The sequence below is a fragment of the Panthera onca genome, chromosome C1 (assembly GCF_046562875.1).
Source record: "Panthera onca isolate mPanOnc1 chromosome C1, mPanOnc1 haplotype 2, whole genome shotgun sequence".
Lineage (NCBI taxonomy): Eukaryota > Metazoa > Chordata > Mammalia > Carnivora > Felidae > Panthera > Panthera onca.
The window spans coordinates 185,158,157-185,174,410 of record NC_138346.1 but is presented as its reverse complement, the minus strand read 5'-3'; the positions used below and the strand labels follow the sequence as shown (position 1 = coordinate 185,174,410).

Sequence of the window (16,254 nt, the reverse complement as noted above, 5' to 3'; positions counted from 1 at the left end):
CTTCATTGTGTAGAAGCTTTTTATTTTGAGGAGGTCCCAGTAGTTCATTTTTACTTTTGTTTCCCTTGCCTCCGGAGATGTGTTGAGTAAGAAGTTGCTGCGGCCAAGATCAAAGAGGTTTTTGCCATTCTTCTTGAGGATTCTGATGGCTTCCTGTCTTAAAATTAGGTCTTTCATCCATTTTGAGTTTATTTTTGTGTATGGTGTAAGAAAGTGGTCCAGATTCATTTTTCTGCATGTTGCTGTCCAGTTTTCCCAGCACCACGTGCTGAAGAGACTGTCTTTATTCCATTGGATATTCTTCACTGCTTTGTCAAAGATTAGTTGGCCATACATTTGTGGGTCCATTTCTGGGTGCTCTATTCTGTTCCATTGATCTGAGTGTCTGTTTTTGTGCCATCTAAATATTTTAAGTAATCTCTACACCCAATGTGGGGCCCAAATCCATAACCCTGAGATCAAGAGTCACATTGCTCCACTAAGCCAGCCAGGTGTCCTGAGAGTGGCTTTACATGATCATCGCGGAGGTGCTGTGTGGGGAAGTGAGTACAGAAGTGGGAGGCAGACAGAGATTGGCAGAGTAGTCAGCACATAATGGAGTATGGTACTTGGTTTGACATGGCCCTTTGTATAGAGACACATTGACAGCTTCTGCCATCTAGGAGCTTCTGAATACAACCCCCCAGGTGGGAGTTAGACCAGAGAAGTATGGCAGTCTTAGGTCCAAGAACTGTTGTAACTAGTGCAAAGGTAACCATAGTTTTGTTCAAACCTTCTGTCTGTAGGTTAGCAAGTTACAGGGGACATGTGAAAACTAATAAGGGAAAATGGAGTTAATTCCTATACTGTGAGGAAGTTGGGCATGCTTTACAGACTTGGCCCTTGTGTATGGTCTTTTTTAAGGAATGTTGCTATCCTAAGTCGTCACCAAAGAACTTAAGTTTCTCTTAAGCATGCATTTTTCTTGGTTAGCCTTGGATGCAGTGTGTGGAGATATATGTGCAAGAGACTTTTAGACCAGGAGTCCTGTTGCCCTTTGAGAAATGTTTGAGCATTTGGCCATGCCATCTGCACCAAATGAGTTCTTTAAGCCTTTGGAAAGTTGGGGTAACTTGACTAAGCAGATTGGAGCCTGAGGTGTTCCTAGGAGGGCAGGAAATTGACAAGTTGCCGCTGGAACTAGAATGGATGCCTGAGAGACATAGATGGTTACAGGCAACTTGGGAACAAGGAAGAAACCTCTGGACTACCAGACTTTTACAAAGAGAGAATCATTAAACTAATGGTAAGCCTGAAAACACAACTATGTGAGTGCTAATTGCCGATACTAGGGGGAGATTTCTTCTCTAAAGGTTGTCACAGTCCTCAGAAACAGACCTCATATAGGCTTTCTTTTCCTTTTCCCACCCACAGGTAACAGTCCTTTGGATAGTCCCCGGAATTTCTCTCCAAATGCACCTGCTCACTTTTCCTTTGTTCCTGCCCGTAGGTAAGTTGATAGAAAACCTCCTCTGTGACAAACATGTGTGGCATTTGGATGAATGTCAGTTAAATGTTGACTTCTTCCTTTGAGGTACTGCCTTTCAAGTGTGTTACCTGGGCAGTCAGCCATCAAAATTTCTTCCCTGCTTTCCTCACCCACGTCATAATCATCTTGTTCACGTTTTGCTTTCTAAAAAGCCCTAGTAGTTGCATTTAGTTTGAATGGACAAGTAGATATAAGAAGTGTGGATTTATTTTTACAAACCTGAACACAAGTCTCTGGTTTGCTGAGGATATGTTCTGAAACATTATACTCTTGACTGAGAGCTATCCTAGTGTGATCAATGAGAAAATGGCCTCTCCTCTCAGAGGGACCCAAGGTTTTACTCTTACTCCTCTTACTCAGCTAATTCTGAGGAGTTGAAAGGATCTTTCCTGGGGGATAAAGAGATTACAGAGTCTTCACTTATCCTCTCATGAATTTAGAAAGATTTGTTGCATTAAAAGGCCATGCTTATATTCCTCCTGGCATTTCACCCTCTGGAAGTGATACAAACTTATTCCTGGAAGTGGTAGCAATCCTGACAGCCCAGCCCATTGTCAGGGCCTCTTGAGAAGTACTGAGCTGATTGAGATGAGTTCATCCAAACTACATACCATGGCTCCATATAAAATGGAAAAAGCCTTACTTTTCAAAAATTTTTCTAAAATTCTTTCTTGGCAGAGTTCATGTTCTCTGGTTTTATTTTTTATTTTTAAAAGTATTTTTGGTTAGAATCAGCATTTGGCATTAAGTCCTCCAGAAAAATCATGGCTCCAGATTTGGAACCTTTAGTGGACACAGAATGATATTTGCAGCTTGAGGCCAGAGCAGTTTCTATACTTAGACTCCTTTTTAAAAAGAGATAATAGAAAAAGAGCACATTCTTCCAAACAGCATTAACTCACCATTCAAATGAGGACCCAGAAGAAATCCACCCCTTTCCTCTCCACGATTCTCTATAGCTGAAAAGGACATGGATAGGTTGGGAAAAATTGGATAGCTGACTTGGGTGCTCCTCCTGACCCAGTTGCCTTATTCAAAACAAATATCTAAGTTTGTCCTGTGGACAGATCTCTCCTACCTTGTGTAACTTAAAATTAGTTACCCAGGCATCTATTTAGGAGCATTTCCAGTATAGTAATATGCTGGATTGATGCATTTGTTTTCCTAGTCCAGTTGGAAAGTGTTTCTTCCCCAGACTTCCTATCTTGTGTGTGAACTGTAGCCTCAGATTACATCTGTGCTGAGACAGCAAGATCTGTGACCAATCTCTTTAAGTGGTATTGAGTCATTTCTCATTCATTCAGTAAATATTTACTGAGCATCCAGTATCCCCAGGCACTATGCTGGGTAACTAGTTATGTAGTGGTAACAAAATAACCATAAAAAACAAACAAAAAAACCCACACCATAGTGCCTACTTGCTTGAAACATAGTAGACTTAATAGAGTCTGTGCACCTATTGTTCCCTTTGCAAGGAATGCTGTTTTCTCAGATCTTCACTTTGTTAACTCTTTCTTGTCTTTCATTTCTCATCTTAAATGTCAATTTATCAAGGAAGCCTTCACTAACCATGCAATATAAAGGAGCCTGCTCATTTTCCATCATATCATCTAGTTTTATTTTCAAACAAGCACTTTTCAATACCTGATATTTTCTTATGTGCTTGTTTTCTATCTCTTCTCAACCAGAATAAAAGTATCTTTAATAGAGATGCCTTAATATGTTGAAAGCGGTGTCTCCTGGTGTATAATAAGTACTCACTCAGCTCTTATTGTTTGAATGGGTGATGGGGAAGAATAATGAACAAGCAAACATTTATAAACTGTGATAAGCAACATGAGAGGAAAGAACATGATGCTGCATGAAAGCATAGGAAGGGAATGGGGCTAAAGAATATATACGGGGTGGTCATGTAAGGCCTTTCTGAAGGGGTCTGACTTTCAAGGTAAGACCTGAAGGATAAGAAGGAGCCTGCATGTTGAAAGTGAGAATATGGATGTAGACCATTTTAGGCAGAAGGAATAACATGTTCCATTGGTGCCCTTGACTCTGCTTCATTATCTGGGCTTTAGGAGTAGGATCAGCTAGGGGATTTCTGGGCCTGGTATTACCACTGAGATCCAAATAGTTCTGTGCTGGGTGGCATAAAGTTTGAGTCATGTGCATGGAACATGGAACTCTGGGCTGTCCCCATAATAGGACATAGTAGGAAAAGCAGCTAGGTTTTGGTAGGGGTGGAGAAGGGGACTTCAACCCTACAAACATGGTACTCAGAAATTGTTTTTGCTAGGTTGCTAAGGTCTAACTTGAGCCTTGTAGGACCACATGGGTTTGCAATATCACACAAAACACAGATTTGATGAAATGCTAAGGATAGGTCTATCAATCCTACAATTTCACTTCAAACTTCCACACATTCCTAAACAAAGTTTGCCCCTGCCAAGCATGACCCAGTGCCAGGGGTCAAACAGATCAATCTCTCTGGTTCCATATGATTCTCATTATAATATATGTCTTTTCACTACAGCCATGGCCACAGAGCAGACAGGTAATAGTGGACTTGATGGGGAGAGGGACTGGGAAACTGCTATGCATGGCCAGACAATATGGTTTTTGATGTTGTGCTTGGTGAGAACTGGTTGTGATGAGTCTTTCTGACTGTGGGTATGAACATTTGGCCTTTCATATCTAGCACAGAGGCCCTAAGGGAACCCCCTGCTGGAACCAAGGCTCAGAGCCCATACACTTAGAGGCAAGAATTGCTGAATAATTCCAAGTTTCTGAGCCTAGGAACAAGTCACCCTCATTCCCACAAATTTCCTCAGTCACCGAATGAGATGACCAGGCAGAGGAGATGGAGGCATCCTGTAGTGGCATTTCTTTCTGACTGTGGTAGCCCTTGCTCTTCAGATTACAGAAAATGGCTGCCCTGCAGTTTGTTTGCATTTCTATCTAAAGAAAGAAAAACGATCTGTGAAAAAGTCTATTTGACAAGGGTTTGGGAAATTCCTCACTGAATTAGACTAATACTGTCTTTGGTGAGCTCTGTTTTCCTGGAACTGACTTGCTTTCTTGTGTAGAGCTCTTGGGACCCAACAAAGAGGTCAGAGAGAACATCATGTTAGGCAGCCTCCTGGACATTTCTTTGCCTCAGAGACTAGGTTCCAGCAGAACTAGCTGCCTGGGTGGCATGAAGTTTGAATCAGGTGCATGTGGCATGGAACCCTGGACTGTCCCCTTGCAGAATATAGTAGGAAAAGCTGCTGAGTATTGGTGGGGGTGGAGAGGAATGCTTCAAAAGGGAAAGACCTGGCAAGATTGAGTCCTCTTTTTTCTCCTTTCTCTCCCTGCTTCTCCCCACTCCCCTTAACTGTGAAGTCTGGACTAAATCACCCAAATTCCTGGACCTTAGTGTTTTCTCAAAGATTGAGGGTATTTAACTTCTAAACGTCTTCCATTGCTAATGTTCTAAGGTTCTGTGGGAGCAGCAAAGAAATTTTCTCCATCTTCAGCCAGACCAGGCTATCCCCCCAGGCTTCATAAGAAAAAACACTTGTCGAACAGCACATCCCATAGTCCAGGAAAGAATCACTTGTCCATGTAATAAAAGCTTCAAACCAGATACCTGCTTGCTCTTTCTCCTCCACAGCAAAGCAGATAAGTGGTTCTCTGTGATGAGAGCTTTGAGGTGCATCCTCTCAAGAGCAGCAGGAAGCCCACTCCAAAATCTTATACACAGCCAAGGTTGTGCCACCTCACTCTTCTTTCATGAGGTTACTGTCACTCTTTACAAACATTCTCAAAGACTGGTTTTATAGGCCCTAATGGATCTTAAGTAACCTTGGACTGTTTGCCAATGATTAATTCATACTCAGACACAGATGGTGATCCACTTCTTCCTTATCAACCCAGTGGCCTGGGAAGATCAAAGAGCCTTTCACATGGAGTCCTCGGAAAAAGGAATAGCTGCATTTCAGTGGCAGTTCTCTCCTTGTGGTGATGCCTTTAGCTGGAGCCCTCTGTCATTGCTTCTCTAAAAGTAAATAGGTTGAGAGTATAAAGATTTTTATTTCAGAATCGCAGTATTATATACCAGATGTTCTTATTCAAAGTCACAGACTTCTTTTTAGTCAGAGATGTTTGTCTTTGCAGTGGAAAACACACAACCATAGACCCCATGTGGGAGAGAAACATGAAAGCATGTACTAGACCGAGCAGTACTGTGTAGAGACCAAGAAGAGCCTACCAGGGAACCAGCTGCCCAAAAAATGCTAATGGAAAGACAGGCAGGTCCAGGGCTCAGGGTGGGGTCCTGTGGAAACTGCCTAATATTCTTAATCTTACATAGGACTGATGGACGGCGCTGGTCTTTGGCCTCTTTGCCCTCTTCAGGCTATGGAACCAACACTCCTAGCTCTACTGTCTCAGTAAGTAGCCAAATCTGTGCCTCTACCTCCGTCACCCCAAGGAAATACTTCCCTACAGATTATTGCTGCCTGTCCTTAAAGTGTGCTGCAAAGTGATTCTCAGTTTTCCCGCCAAAGCCAAACTCAGGTTGTTCGGGATGAGGCTCAGTGGGGCAGTGGTGGCCCTTAACAGCTATAGCCAAATACATTAAACACCTTTGGAAAGAACTAACCAACATGCTCTCTGGGCATCAATTTTTCCTAGTTGAGTTAGAGGAGGGCTTGAGGATGGACTTTTGCTTTGCCAGACATGGGGGATCCTAAGCAAGAATCTTCCCCCAACTTATTTCTAGACCTGCAACCAAGAGCAGATAGACCCTCCCATGTCCCAAAGGCCTGGTGGACCATCCTTCTCCTCTTTCACCTTTTCCTTTCAAAAAGAAGGGAAGGATGATATTTTATATTGAAGTTTGATATATATCAGCAAAAAAAGCTAAGCCTGTCTCTAAAACTTCTAGTTATATTTCTTTTAGAGAAGGTTTAGCCTAAAACACAACAGATGTCATAATTGCTGCTGTGCACAATTGACGGTAAAATGAGTCTTCCTCATTGAGCAAGTTTTAATTGAAGCCAGGATGACAAGGTTGACAAACTTTTTCTGTAAAGAGCCAAATAGTAAGTATTATAGGCTTTGCAGGCTGGATTGGGCAGCAGGCTGGATGACCCATTCCCCATGTCTTCTGCCATTCTTCAGGTCTTCCTAGGCAGTTTTGATATTCATGAATACCAAGCAGGTAAAAGGAGTATCATTTCCTCCCTTGACCTAGATATTTCTCATAAATTAATCCAAAGATCTCACTGGTCTTTTAGCAGCAGTTAAGCTTTAGATCTCTGCCTGGTAAATATCCCTTTCCCTATAACCCTTTACTCAGATGATGATTTTTTAACCTAAGGCAAGATAAAGATATATATGACATATACCTGTTCAATAAATTTTAATAGACTCAACCCATGGCTGCAGCTTATTTTATTGGGGTACTTTAAAAAACCAATTTTATGTCATCTTAGTGGCAGTTGGGTGAAGATACTTTTTGCAATTTCTATACAAACTATTTCCAAAAATGTGGCCAAGACAGAGCCCTGTGGAGACCTCCCACTAGCTATTTACAGCTTCATGTGATAGCATTCCATGACAGAAGCCTATGCTGGTAGCTCAAAAAAAGTTCTGATTTTTCACTTGGTGTTGAGGCTTACTTGTAGCAACAGTTTCCTCAGTGTGGTGCTGCAGCTTTGACTCTAAATGGATTTAGATATTTGAACCCCAGATTCTTCATCAGTTGGTGAATGGAAACTGAGCCAATGGTGTTAGATCTGCCTGCTCTCTTGTCAGGAAAGGGGGACTTCACCGATTCTGGTGCTGCATAGGGCTGTCACAGCAGTTGCTGCATCTGGTGGGATTCCTGTCGTAGCACGGCTTGCTCCCTCAAAGGTCTGTTATGGTTGGCAGTGGGCCCTTGTCTGGAATCTCAGTCATTGGGCCATGTTTGGAATTCTTAATTGTTTTCAAGTCAGCTCCTAGTATCTTGGCTTCCTCAGGACTAAAGGCTCTGAAGGAGTAGAGAGGGGAATCCTACACAGTGGAGACTAAAAGGAACAAAGCAAAGAAGGCCTGATTTTGGTTACCTTTGGGTTCACATTGACTGGGAAGTCCTCTCTGTTCCTGGACTGCACTTAGACATGCCTATAATGCTGTTTTTTAATGTTTTTCCCTTTAGTCATCATGTTCCTCACAGGAAAAGCTTCACCAGTTGCCCTTCCAGCCTACAGCTGATGAGCTGCACTTTTTGACGAAACATTTCAGCACAGAGAGTGTACCAGATGAGGAGGGACGGCAGTCCCCAGCCATGCGGCCCCGTTCTCGCAGCCTCAGGTAAGGAGTCCTCTCTGCCTGCTACCCCAGGACCAATGGAACTCAGCCTGTTTCCACAGCATAGGAATTGGCAGATGTTCTATAAAGGGCAAGATAGTAAATAATTTAGGCTTTGTAGGCCATACAGTCCCTGTGGCAACTAGTTAACTCTACTGTTGTAGTGCAAAAGCACCCACAGACATTCTGTAAACTTTATTTACAAAAACAGGCAGTGGGCCAGATTTGGTCTGTGGGCCATAGTTTGCCAACCCCTGGCACAGCACCTTGGCACAGCTCAAATGAGTTAAGTCCAGTGACGCTCAAGCATATCTGATGATGCTGTCGAGTGGTCCCTCTCTTTTTCCCTTTGAAAGTAGTTAACAATAGAGGGCTGCCTGGGTGACTCAGTCAGTTAAGCATCCAACTTCAGCTCAGGTCATGATCTCGTGGTTCATGAATTTGAGCCCCGTGTCAGCCTCTGTGCTGACAGCTCAGAGCCTGGAGCCTGCTTCAGATTCTGTGTCTCCTCATTCTCTGCCCCTCCCCCGTTCATGCTCTGTCTCTCCCTTTCTCAAAAATAGTAAACATTAAAAAAAGTAGTTAGCAGTAGAAATATACTTTAAGCTCCATTCAGTAAGAGGAGAGTAATAGTATGATCTGTTCTGACATTTACCTGGCTGCAGAACCCACCGTCCCAGGATATATGAACTAGGCCAGCTACAAAAGTTGCTGTTGAAGACACTTGTGGCTGACTTAGGGAAGAAGCCAATTTCAGAAGCAGAATTAAATGCCCATCTGAATCTAACTCATTTCCCTGATTCAGCTGGGCTTATCAAACCAAACAAACCGTAGCAGCTGATTTGTCTGTGAATCCTTAGACTAATTCACTCTTTTCTTTGGCATTAGCTGATAAAATTGCACCATAATTCCAGATTAAGGAAGAGGGTGGAAATTAAAATGGGCATGACTTTAATGACTGAGTTCAGCTTTCCAGAGCCCCTGGGAAATAATAAATTGGTTAATATGTTCGGGGTGGGGACCCAGAGGAGCATGGCCTCCCAGGAAGAATCGCCTCAGGTAATGTTGCTGCTATGAGTATTGGGGAATGGGCCGAACAATACCATAAAGACTGGTTTGAATTCATAGACTGATGAAGATGATCACTGGACTGTAGTGTAGAGGATGAGAAACACAAATGAGTGGTTGTGGAGTGTGGATCCCAGTGCCTTTCTTTGTCTCACTCAGAGGAACACCCAAATCTTGGTGTTCTCCGTAATCCACAGGGTAAAGGGTACATTTTAGGCCATTTGAGATTGAGGGGACCACAGTATCTCAGGGAAATCCCTGCTATATTACTCTTTAAAAAAATTTTTTTTTAACGTTTATTTATTTTTGAGAGACAGAGTGTGAGCAGGGGAGGGGCAGAGAGAGAGGGAGACACAGAGTCTGAAGCAGGCTCCAGGCTCTGAGCTGTCCGCACAGAGCCCATTGCAGTTCTCGAACTCACAAACCCTGAGATCATGACCTGAGTCGAAGTCGGACGCTTAACCAGCTGAGCCACCCAAGTGCCCCATTGCTGTATTACTCTTAAAATACTTGGTAATGTATAATGATACAGCAGGCAGACCATGGCCCCACACCAGGGAGGAAAGGCAAAGAGGAACAGTTCTGAACCTAGCTCAGTTGGGGTCACATGTCAGGGGCACCAAAATGGGCAGGACCCAAATATCCATTTGTGTGGCTCAAACTTTGAAATCCTTTAAGAAGATGTAACCCCACGTGGGTCAAAGGAGAACGTATAGAGGACCCAGGCTTATAGCACACTATAAGCTGGATTGGCCTCATTTATCCCCCAGGTCAGAGCCCAAGTTAGCCTCATTGGCTCCAGCATGTTTGGAAAAAGATACAGGTATACACTGTCTTCCTTTGGCTGTTTTGGTGGTGGTTTGATTTGATTTGATTCCTAGAACATGCTGGGGTATACTCAATCTACTGGCCAAAGCAAAGAAGACCCAGAGAGTCCTGTTCTGGGGGAGGTCATCCTAGGAAGACCACAGATAGTCTCAGGAGTAGTCTCCTCCTTTCTAGGCCTTTTCAGGCACTGGCAAAGGTCTTTGTGAAAGCTAGGCTTCTTGTAGGAAGGTAGCCTAGTTCCAGATGGCAGCATTTTGAGCTAAACAAGGTATGCTGGGAGCTTCAGGAAAAAGGAAGACTCTAGAAGTCAGTAGTCATTAAGGTGGGAGTGTGTGGGTTCTGCAGACATTGTGGGAGTGGGACTCTGGGAATGCTCATCTTTCTTCTTGATAGTTCCATGGCACTGAAGTAACACAGTTGTTTCTTTCTTATTTAGTCCTGGACGGTCCCCAGTTTCCTTTGACAGTGAAATAATAATGATGAATCATGTGTACAAAGAAAGATTTCCCAAGGTAAGGATTCTGAGGAGGGCTGCCCCTGTGGGAAGACTGAGGGTGAGGGGATGGAATGCTCTCTCCATAGGTAATCAAGAAGAGCAGAAAGGTCCCCGGCAGGAGGAGGATACAAACACAAGGCTTCCAGACTGCTGGAGAAGAGGCAGGCAGCAGAGGACTATGAGTCTGGGGCTCATGCTTGCAGGGCCTATATTTCTTCACTCCCTGGAGAGGTATCTAGAGAGAAATGTTAGAAAGATGTTCTGCTATATGTTAGTGAGGAAGGGAAGAACTGGGGACCCTGTTTCTAACCATGCACATCAGGTCTGTAAGTCAGGGTCCCCATACAATGGAATTAGCTATCAGAGAGCACGTTCCTTTCATGCAGATTTCTTAAGCAGAGCCTCATTACCAGGCCCATAGCATGCACAGCAGACAGGTGTGCTGGGCTGGCAGGAGGTTGGCCAGAGGGAGCAGGAAAGTGGGAGACAGAGTGTTCAAGCAGGAAAATGCTGAAGGAGGAAGGCAGATTACTCTCCTGGGATAGTGGAGAAGTAGGTTTCACAGCTCTATGGTTTGGCTGGAAACCACCAAGTGTATGGAACGAAGGCCCTTGTTTCCCTTTTTGCACACAGCACGCCTATACATTCTGACCTGGTCTTCTCGTGCCAGGCCCTATTCCTGCAGAACACAGCCAGCTCTGTCTGAACCAGGGACTGACTCAGCCTTCCTGTCCATGACAGCAAGGAGCATGGAGTCCTCAAGCCTCTATCTTCATCCTCTGTCCAGACTTCCCTGGGTCTGTTCATCTGTGTCTAGGGTCTGGAGTGCACAGTTGGTTTCCTACTCTTTTGAGAGTGTCCTTTTTCTAGACTCCAGTATAGTCTTCTGGACACACATGGGTGGCCTAGGGAAATGATATGAAACCCTGTACTTTCCCTCTTGACATACACAGTGAAGCATAGCAGTTAGGAAGGACACACTTTCTGGAACCAGACTGAATGGGTTCAAATCTGCTTCTACCATTTACTAGCTATATGACCCCGGACAGATTATTTAACTTCTCTGAGCTTGATTTGCCTCATCTGTAATTTGGGATAATAAGAGTATTGATCTCATAGAGAGTTTATGAAAGTTAATGGACATTAAGCTTTTCTAACTGTGCCCAGGACATAATAAGCACTCAGTGTGAGCTATTGTTTCTTTGTTGCCCAGTGCCCTGTGGTCTGTGCTTTCTATGCCTTGGAGCAGGCATTAGAGAGTAAGAGTGAGGAAGATAGGCAGAATGAACAGCTAGGAAATCTTTTTTTTTTTTTTTTTTTTATGTTTATTTATTTTTGAAACAGAGAGAGACAGAGTGCAAGTGGGGGAGGGGCAGAGAGAGAGGGAGACACAGAATCTGAAACAGGCTCCAGGCTCTGAGCTGTCAGCACAGAGCCTGATGCGGGGCTCAAACCCACGAACCGTTAGATCATGACCTGAGCTGAAGTCAGACGCTTAACCGACTGAGCCACCCAGGAGCCCCTAGGAAATCATTTTTTTATGCTTGATCCTTACAAAGAAATTTGGGAGTGTGTAGTGTTTAAAATGCATCTCCTCCTGCTTAAATGTTAGGTGTTATATTATCATTTTAACATTGCATATTTGTTTCGTATGGATGTCTCCAAGTCATTCATGTGAAGACGAACTGTTAGAAAAAATATGTTAAGATTCCTTTCCTTCTGTTTCCTCTCTCTCTCCACATACTGTGTGTGTGTGTGTGTGTGTGTGTGTGTGTGTGTGTGTGTGTGTGTGTGTTTGTACTTAGATGTGTGTTTATATACATAGTTCTGGGTAGTTTTTCCATAAGCGCTTTTACTACATAACTAATTGGCCATTGGGCAATTTTGTTGTAAAGGATAAGGTCGCAAAAAATAAATGAGGGACATTCATTGAAAAGAACATAATGAAACACAAAAAACAAATCACAAAATTAAAAGGCTATTTGCAAACAAAATACACAAAATATTTGCATACATTCAAAATGTATAGTGTAGATTAATTGCAATACAGCACAAATAACTGATTTTATTTTGTTGATTGTATGTAAGCATTTGTCTTCAAAGTCTTTTGGTCATAGTATTATACATTTTGTTTTTGCTTGTTGATTCATCTCCTTGTTTGGCATCACGCTTTTTCTTTTTTGACCAAAATTTCATCCTTCATTAAGAGAAGTATCAGTTTCTCTAAATACTTGGGTACATATTTATAACTGAGTTCTGTATTGTTGTGAAAGCCTTCCACACTGTTTGTTCTTAGCATGTTGTCACATGTCGGTTTATAGATGTTCCAAAGTTCTATGGGAAATGTGGGTTTAAAACTCGGTGCCACTGTATAGACCATTATGAAGGCTAAGGTTTATATGATACAAAATGGGAATACTGCATTTTTGGAGAAATGAAACCAAACTGTCAACCAGTTATCTTTTTCAGTTATTTTTTTCATACAGCAAAATTGCCTTATGACCAATTAATTATACAGTAAAAATGTGGCAAAAATGCTTATGATGAAAATACCAGACACACATATATCCACCTAAACACACACTGGAAATCAGAAATTGCCATCTGGTGGCAAAGGAAAGATTAGGCCACGTCCTAGATTGGCAGCTATGAACTTGTTAACTGGTGTGTATTTATCGTTTGACGTGAGTGTGCAGTTAGGTCCCCCAGAGGCTTCTGAGCTAAACTTTTGTTCTGCTCTGTTGAAGGTCTGGGTCCGTGAGGAGTCAGGTTCACACCTTCAGTAAACACTCTCCGAGCATCTGCTTAGTTGAGTTGAGTCCTAAGGTCAAGTAAGAGGATCCTGAAATAAATCAAATTCTCTCTGACTTATAATTCCCAGTCTAGAGAAATGTTTAGAAACTAGCAGTGCCTATACACAAGGAGGTCCAGTGGCAGCATGGAGGAAAGGAAACCCTATTTGCCTGGAGGAATCAAAGACTTCCCAGAGGAGAGACAGGTGATGTGTGAACTGAGATTAGAGGAGTGATAGGAGTTTGCCAGTCAGGCTTGGCAGGTGAAAAAGCTACATACAGGGAACAGCATGAACAGGCATGAAGCAGCATGCTAAAGGGGGAGAGCAGCAAACACTTCCAGGTCCTCAGAGCAAAAGAGCACATCTTCCAAGAAGTGGGGAGAGATAGGCAAGGTCACGTGAGAGAGGGCCTTGACTGTAATGTTTTGACTTGACCTGACGGTGATCTTTTCATATGTCCAGTTGTCCGGTTCCCCAAATGCAGCATCAGGAAACCAGGATCACAGAGCTTGTCCTCAGGTTATTACCAGGTCCTTCAGGCTGAGCTCCCAAGTGAGCTGGAACTAGAAGCGAAATGTCACTTTTCTTGCTTTTATTTGCAGGCCACCGCACAAATGGAAGAGCGTCTTGCAGAATTCATTTCCTCCAACACTCCAGACAGTGTGTTGCCCTTGGCAGATGGAACCTTGAGCTTTATTCATCATCAGGTGATTGAGATGGCCCGAGACTGCCTGGATAAATCTCGGAGTCGTCTCATTACATCACACTACTTCTATGAGCTTCAAGAGAATTTAGAGAAACTTCTGCAAGATGTGAGTGTCCTTGTGCTGGAATTCTGGTAAATTCTCTGTGAGGTAGTGGATTATTAATTCCAAGCTAAGATTAAGGCTAAGATTTTGTTTCCAGTCTTCTCAGCCAGCTTGCCCCCACCTCCTTACTCATGTGCAGAGTCCACCCCCGAGTGTGGTTGCTGATGGACTTTGGTTCCTACTCAGTCCCCTGCATTGCTAAGAGAAGCCTGTGTGGTGTGAGGAGAACTCGGTTCTGTGGGGTTTTTCTTTTTCTGATTCTGATTACTCTGCCTGAGGCTCCAACATTGGTAGTGTTTATAAATACCCAAAACAGATGAACATAAGGGAAACAAAAATAATATAAAAACAGGGAGGGGGACAAAACATAAGAGACTCTTAAATATGGAGAAAAAACAGAGGGTTGCTGGAGGGGTTGTGGGAGGGGGGATGGGCTAAATTGGTAAGGGGCATTAAAGAATCTACTCCTGAAATCATTGTTGCACTATATGCTAACCAATTTGGATGTAAATTAAAAAAAAAAAAAAATACTGAAAGCCTAAAAGTGGCCCCAGCGGCTGTGGTGGGTTTTTGTCTAGTAGAAATACTGGTATAAGCAGAGCCTTCAGACTGGTTCTGCTCAGCCAAGGGGAAACAGGCTGGGGCTTGTACTATGGGTTTATCTATTCGCTGACATTCTGTTTACATGGTGAGAACTTTGTTAGTAGGGATTTAGGTATTTAGAGACCCCATCCTCCCCAGTGTGAAAAGTCTTCTCTAGGAGGCTAGAGATAAAATAACCCAGAGATGGTCAAGACCAGAGTGTCCAGTGAGTTCTTAACTACTGCTTCATGCTCCAGAGTTTGCTTTCCTGTTGGCCTCTACAAATAGGTGGTCGGATGCCTACCCACTCAAATGACAGTTGCCCTATACTACACCATTAGTACAGTCTAACGGGAAGGACATGTACCTCTTCATGTACTAGAGTATTTCCTAGTCCAGGCCCCTATTACTTCTAGGCCTATGACCTTGCTCTGGGGTAGTACCAACTGAGCTGAGAACCCAGGGCTAATGATCAAACAGGACTTCAGTGTGTTGGTCTAGAAATTAGGAACAGGGAGTTTATTTTTTTTAATTAGGAAACACTTGAACTAGAGACAGATGATTAAAAATGACCATGATTATTACTGTCAAATATTGGAAGATTTCTCATATATAATAGGTAGCAGATTGTTTTCCATTCTCTAAAAGCCCTGTTAACCCAGTGGGCAAGTGTTACAGTGAGAAAAGTTTTGATTTAATAGATGAAAAATTACTTCCTTCTACAAAATTTTTTTTTTCTTATTTCAAGAATAATACTTAAATTCAGACATTGTAGAAATTTGATTTTAGGCAACTAAATTCTCATGCATATCCCTGGCAGCTCTTTGTTTCTGTTCAAGAATAACTTTCCAACAGTGGATAGGAATCTGGGATTGTGGCATCAGGCAAAGGATCAAGGTAGAGTGACTTCCCAGGTTGTTTGTATATCTACGATTGATCTCCAAAAATGCTAAAGTCAGAGCCTTGCCCAAAACCTTCAGGCATTTTCCCAAACTCCTGTCCCCCTGGGAGTAGGTTGTTTGGTGCAGCAAGAACACTGAATATGGAGTCAGTGCGTTCATCTGCTCCCTAATTTGCTAGGCCCTGGGAATTCAGGAAAAAGTTTGTTGCAGGTTCCAGCTCAAGGAATTTGCTGTTAAGTGGGATTACAGACCCATCAACAAGTAAAAAGAACAGCTGTCATTTATTGAAGTGTACTGTGTGCCAGACACTACACTGAGTACTCTACGTGAATTATCTCACTTTTGTGTGTTATAGTAATTGTAAATTGGTGAGCACTAAATATTAGAGGTCAGTTCTGAGCACGGAGGAAGATATGCTGACTCTGCATGGAGAGTTCGGGAAAAGTTGAGTCTTGACAAGTAGGTAGGAGTTCACTAGGGAAAAATTTTTTGTTATTTTTTTCCTTTTTTTTTTTTCTCCTGTGGAAGTTATTGTTTCCACATTAAAAAAATTTTTGAGGGGAACTATTTTCTTTTTTAACCACGTAATGGTGGGAGTAGGACACCATCATAAGTCATTAACATGTGAATTTTGAATAAATAAAAGCTACAAGTTATATACAAACATCTTAGGCAATAATATTTACAAACCTGTGTAAACAAAACAGATGTAAACAGTAAATGCATCATGAGAGTCATCAAAAGATACACAGGAACAACCACTTAGGGTCAGTCTGCCCACCAGCAGCTGGCACCAGCCAGCCCCAGGAATCAGGCCACTCTGAGAGGTGAAAAGGAACTTGGGACATTCCAGGAATTGCAGATAAAGTAGTTTGGCATGACTAGGTGAAGGATGCCTGCAGGGAAAATTAGGA

General features: G+C 42.8%; 1 protein-coding gene across 8 annotated transcripts in view; it reads left to right on the top strand.

Moving 5' to 3' along the window:
• MAST2 (microtubule associated serine/threonine kinase 2) overlaps nucleotides 1–16,254 on the top strand; it is a 220,508-nt gene that overhangs the window by 185,372 nt on the left and 18,882 nt on the right. For 7 of the 8 annotated variants that reach the window (XM_078451967.2, XM_078451968.2, XM_060625596.3 and 4 more), the window contains 6 exons: nucleotides 1,414–1,489; nucleotides 4,056–4,076; nucleotides 5,877–5,955; nucleotides 7,710–7,864; nucleotides 10,194–10,269; nucleotides 13,650–13,859. In XM_078451967.2, the coding sequence (XP_078308093.2) occupies nucleotides 1,414–1,489; nucleotides 4,056–4,076; nucleotides 5,877–5,955; nucleotides 7,710–7,864; nucleotides 10,194–10,269; nucleotides 13,650–13,859 (617 nt within the window). The remainder of the gene's footprint in view (nucleotides 1–1,413; nucleotides 1,490–4,055; nucleotides 4,077–5,876; nucleotides 5,956–7,709; nucleotides 7,865–10,193; nucleotides 10,270–13,649; nucleotides 13,860–16,254) is intronic. The other variant, XM_078451969.2, reaches the window with a different exon arrangement.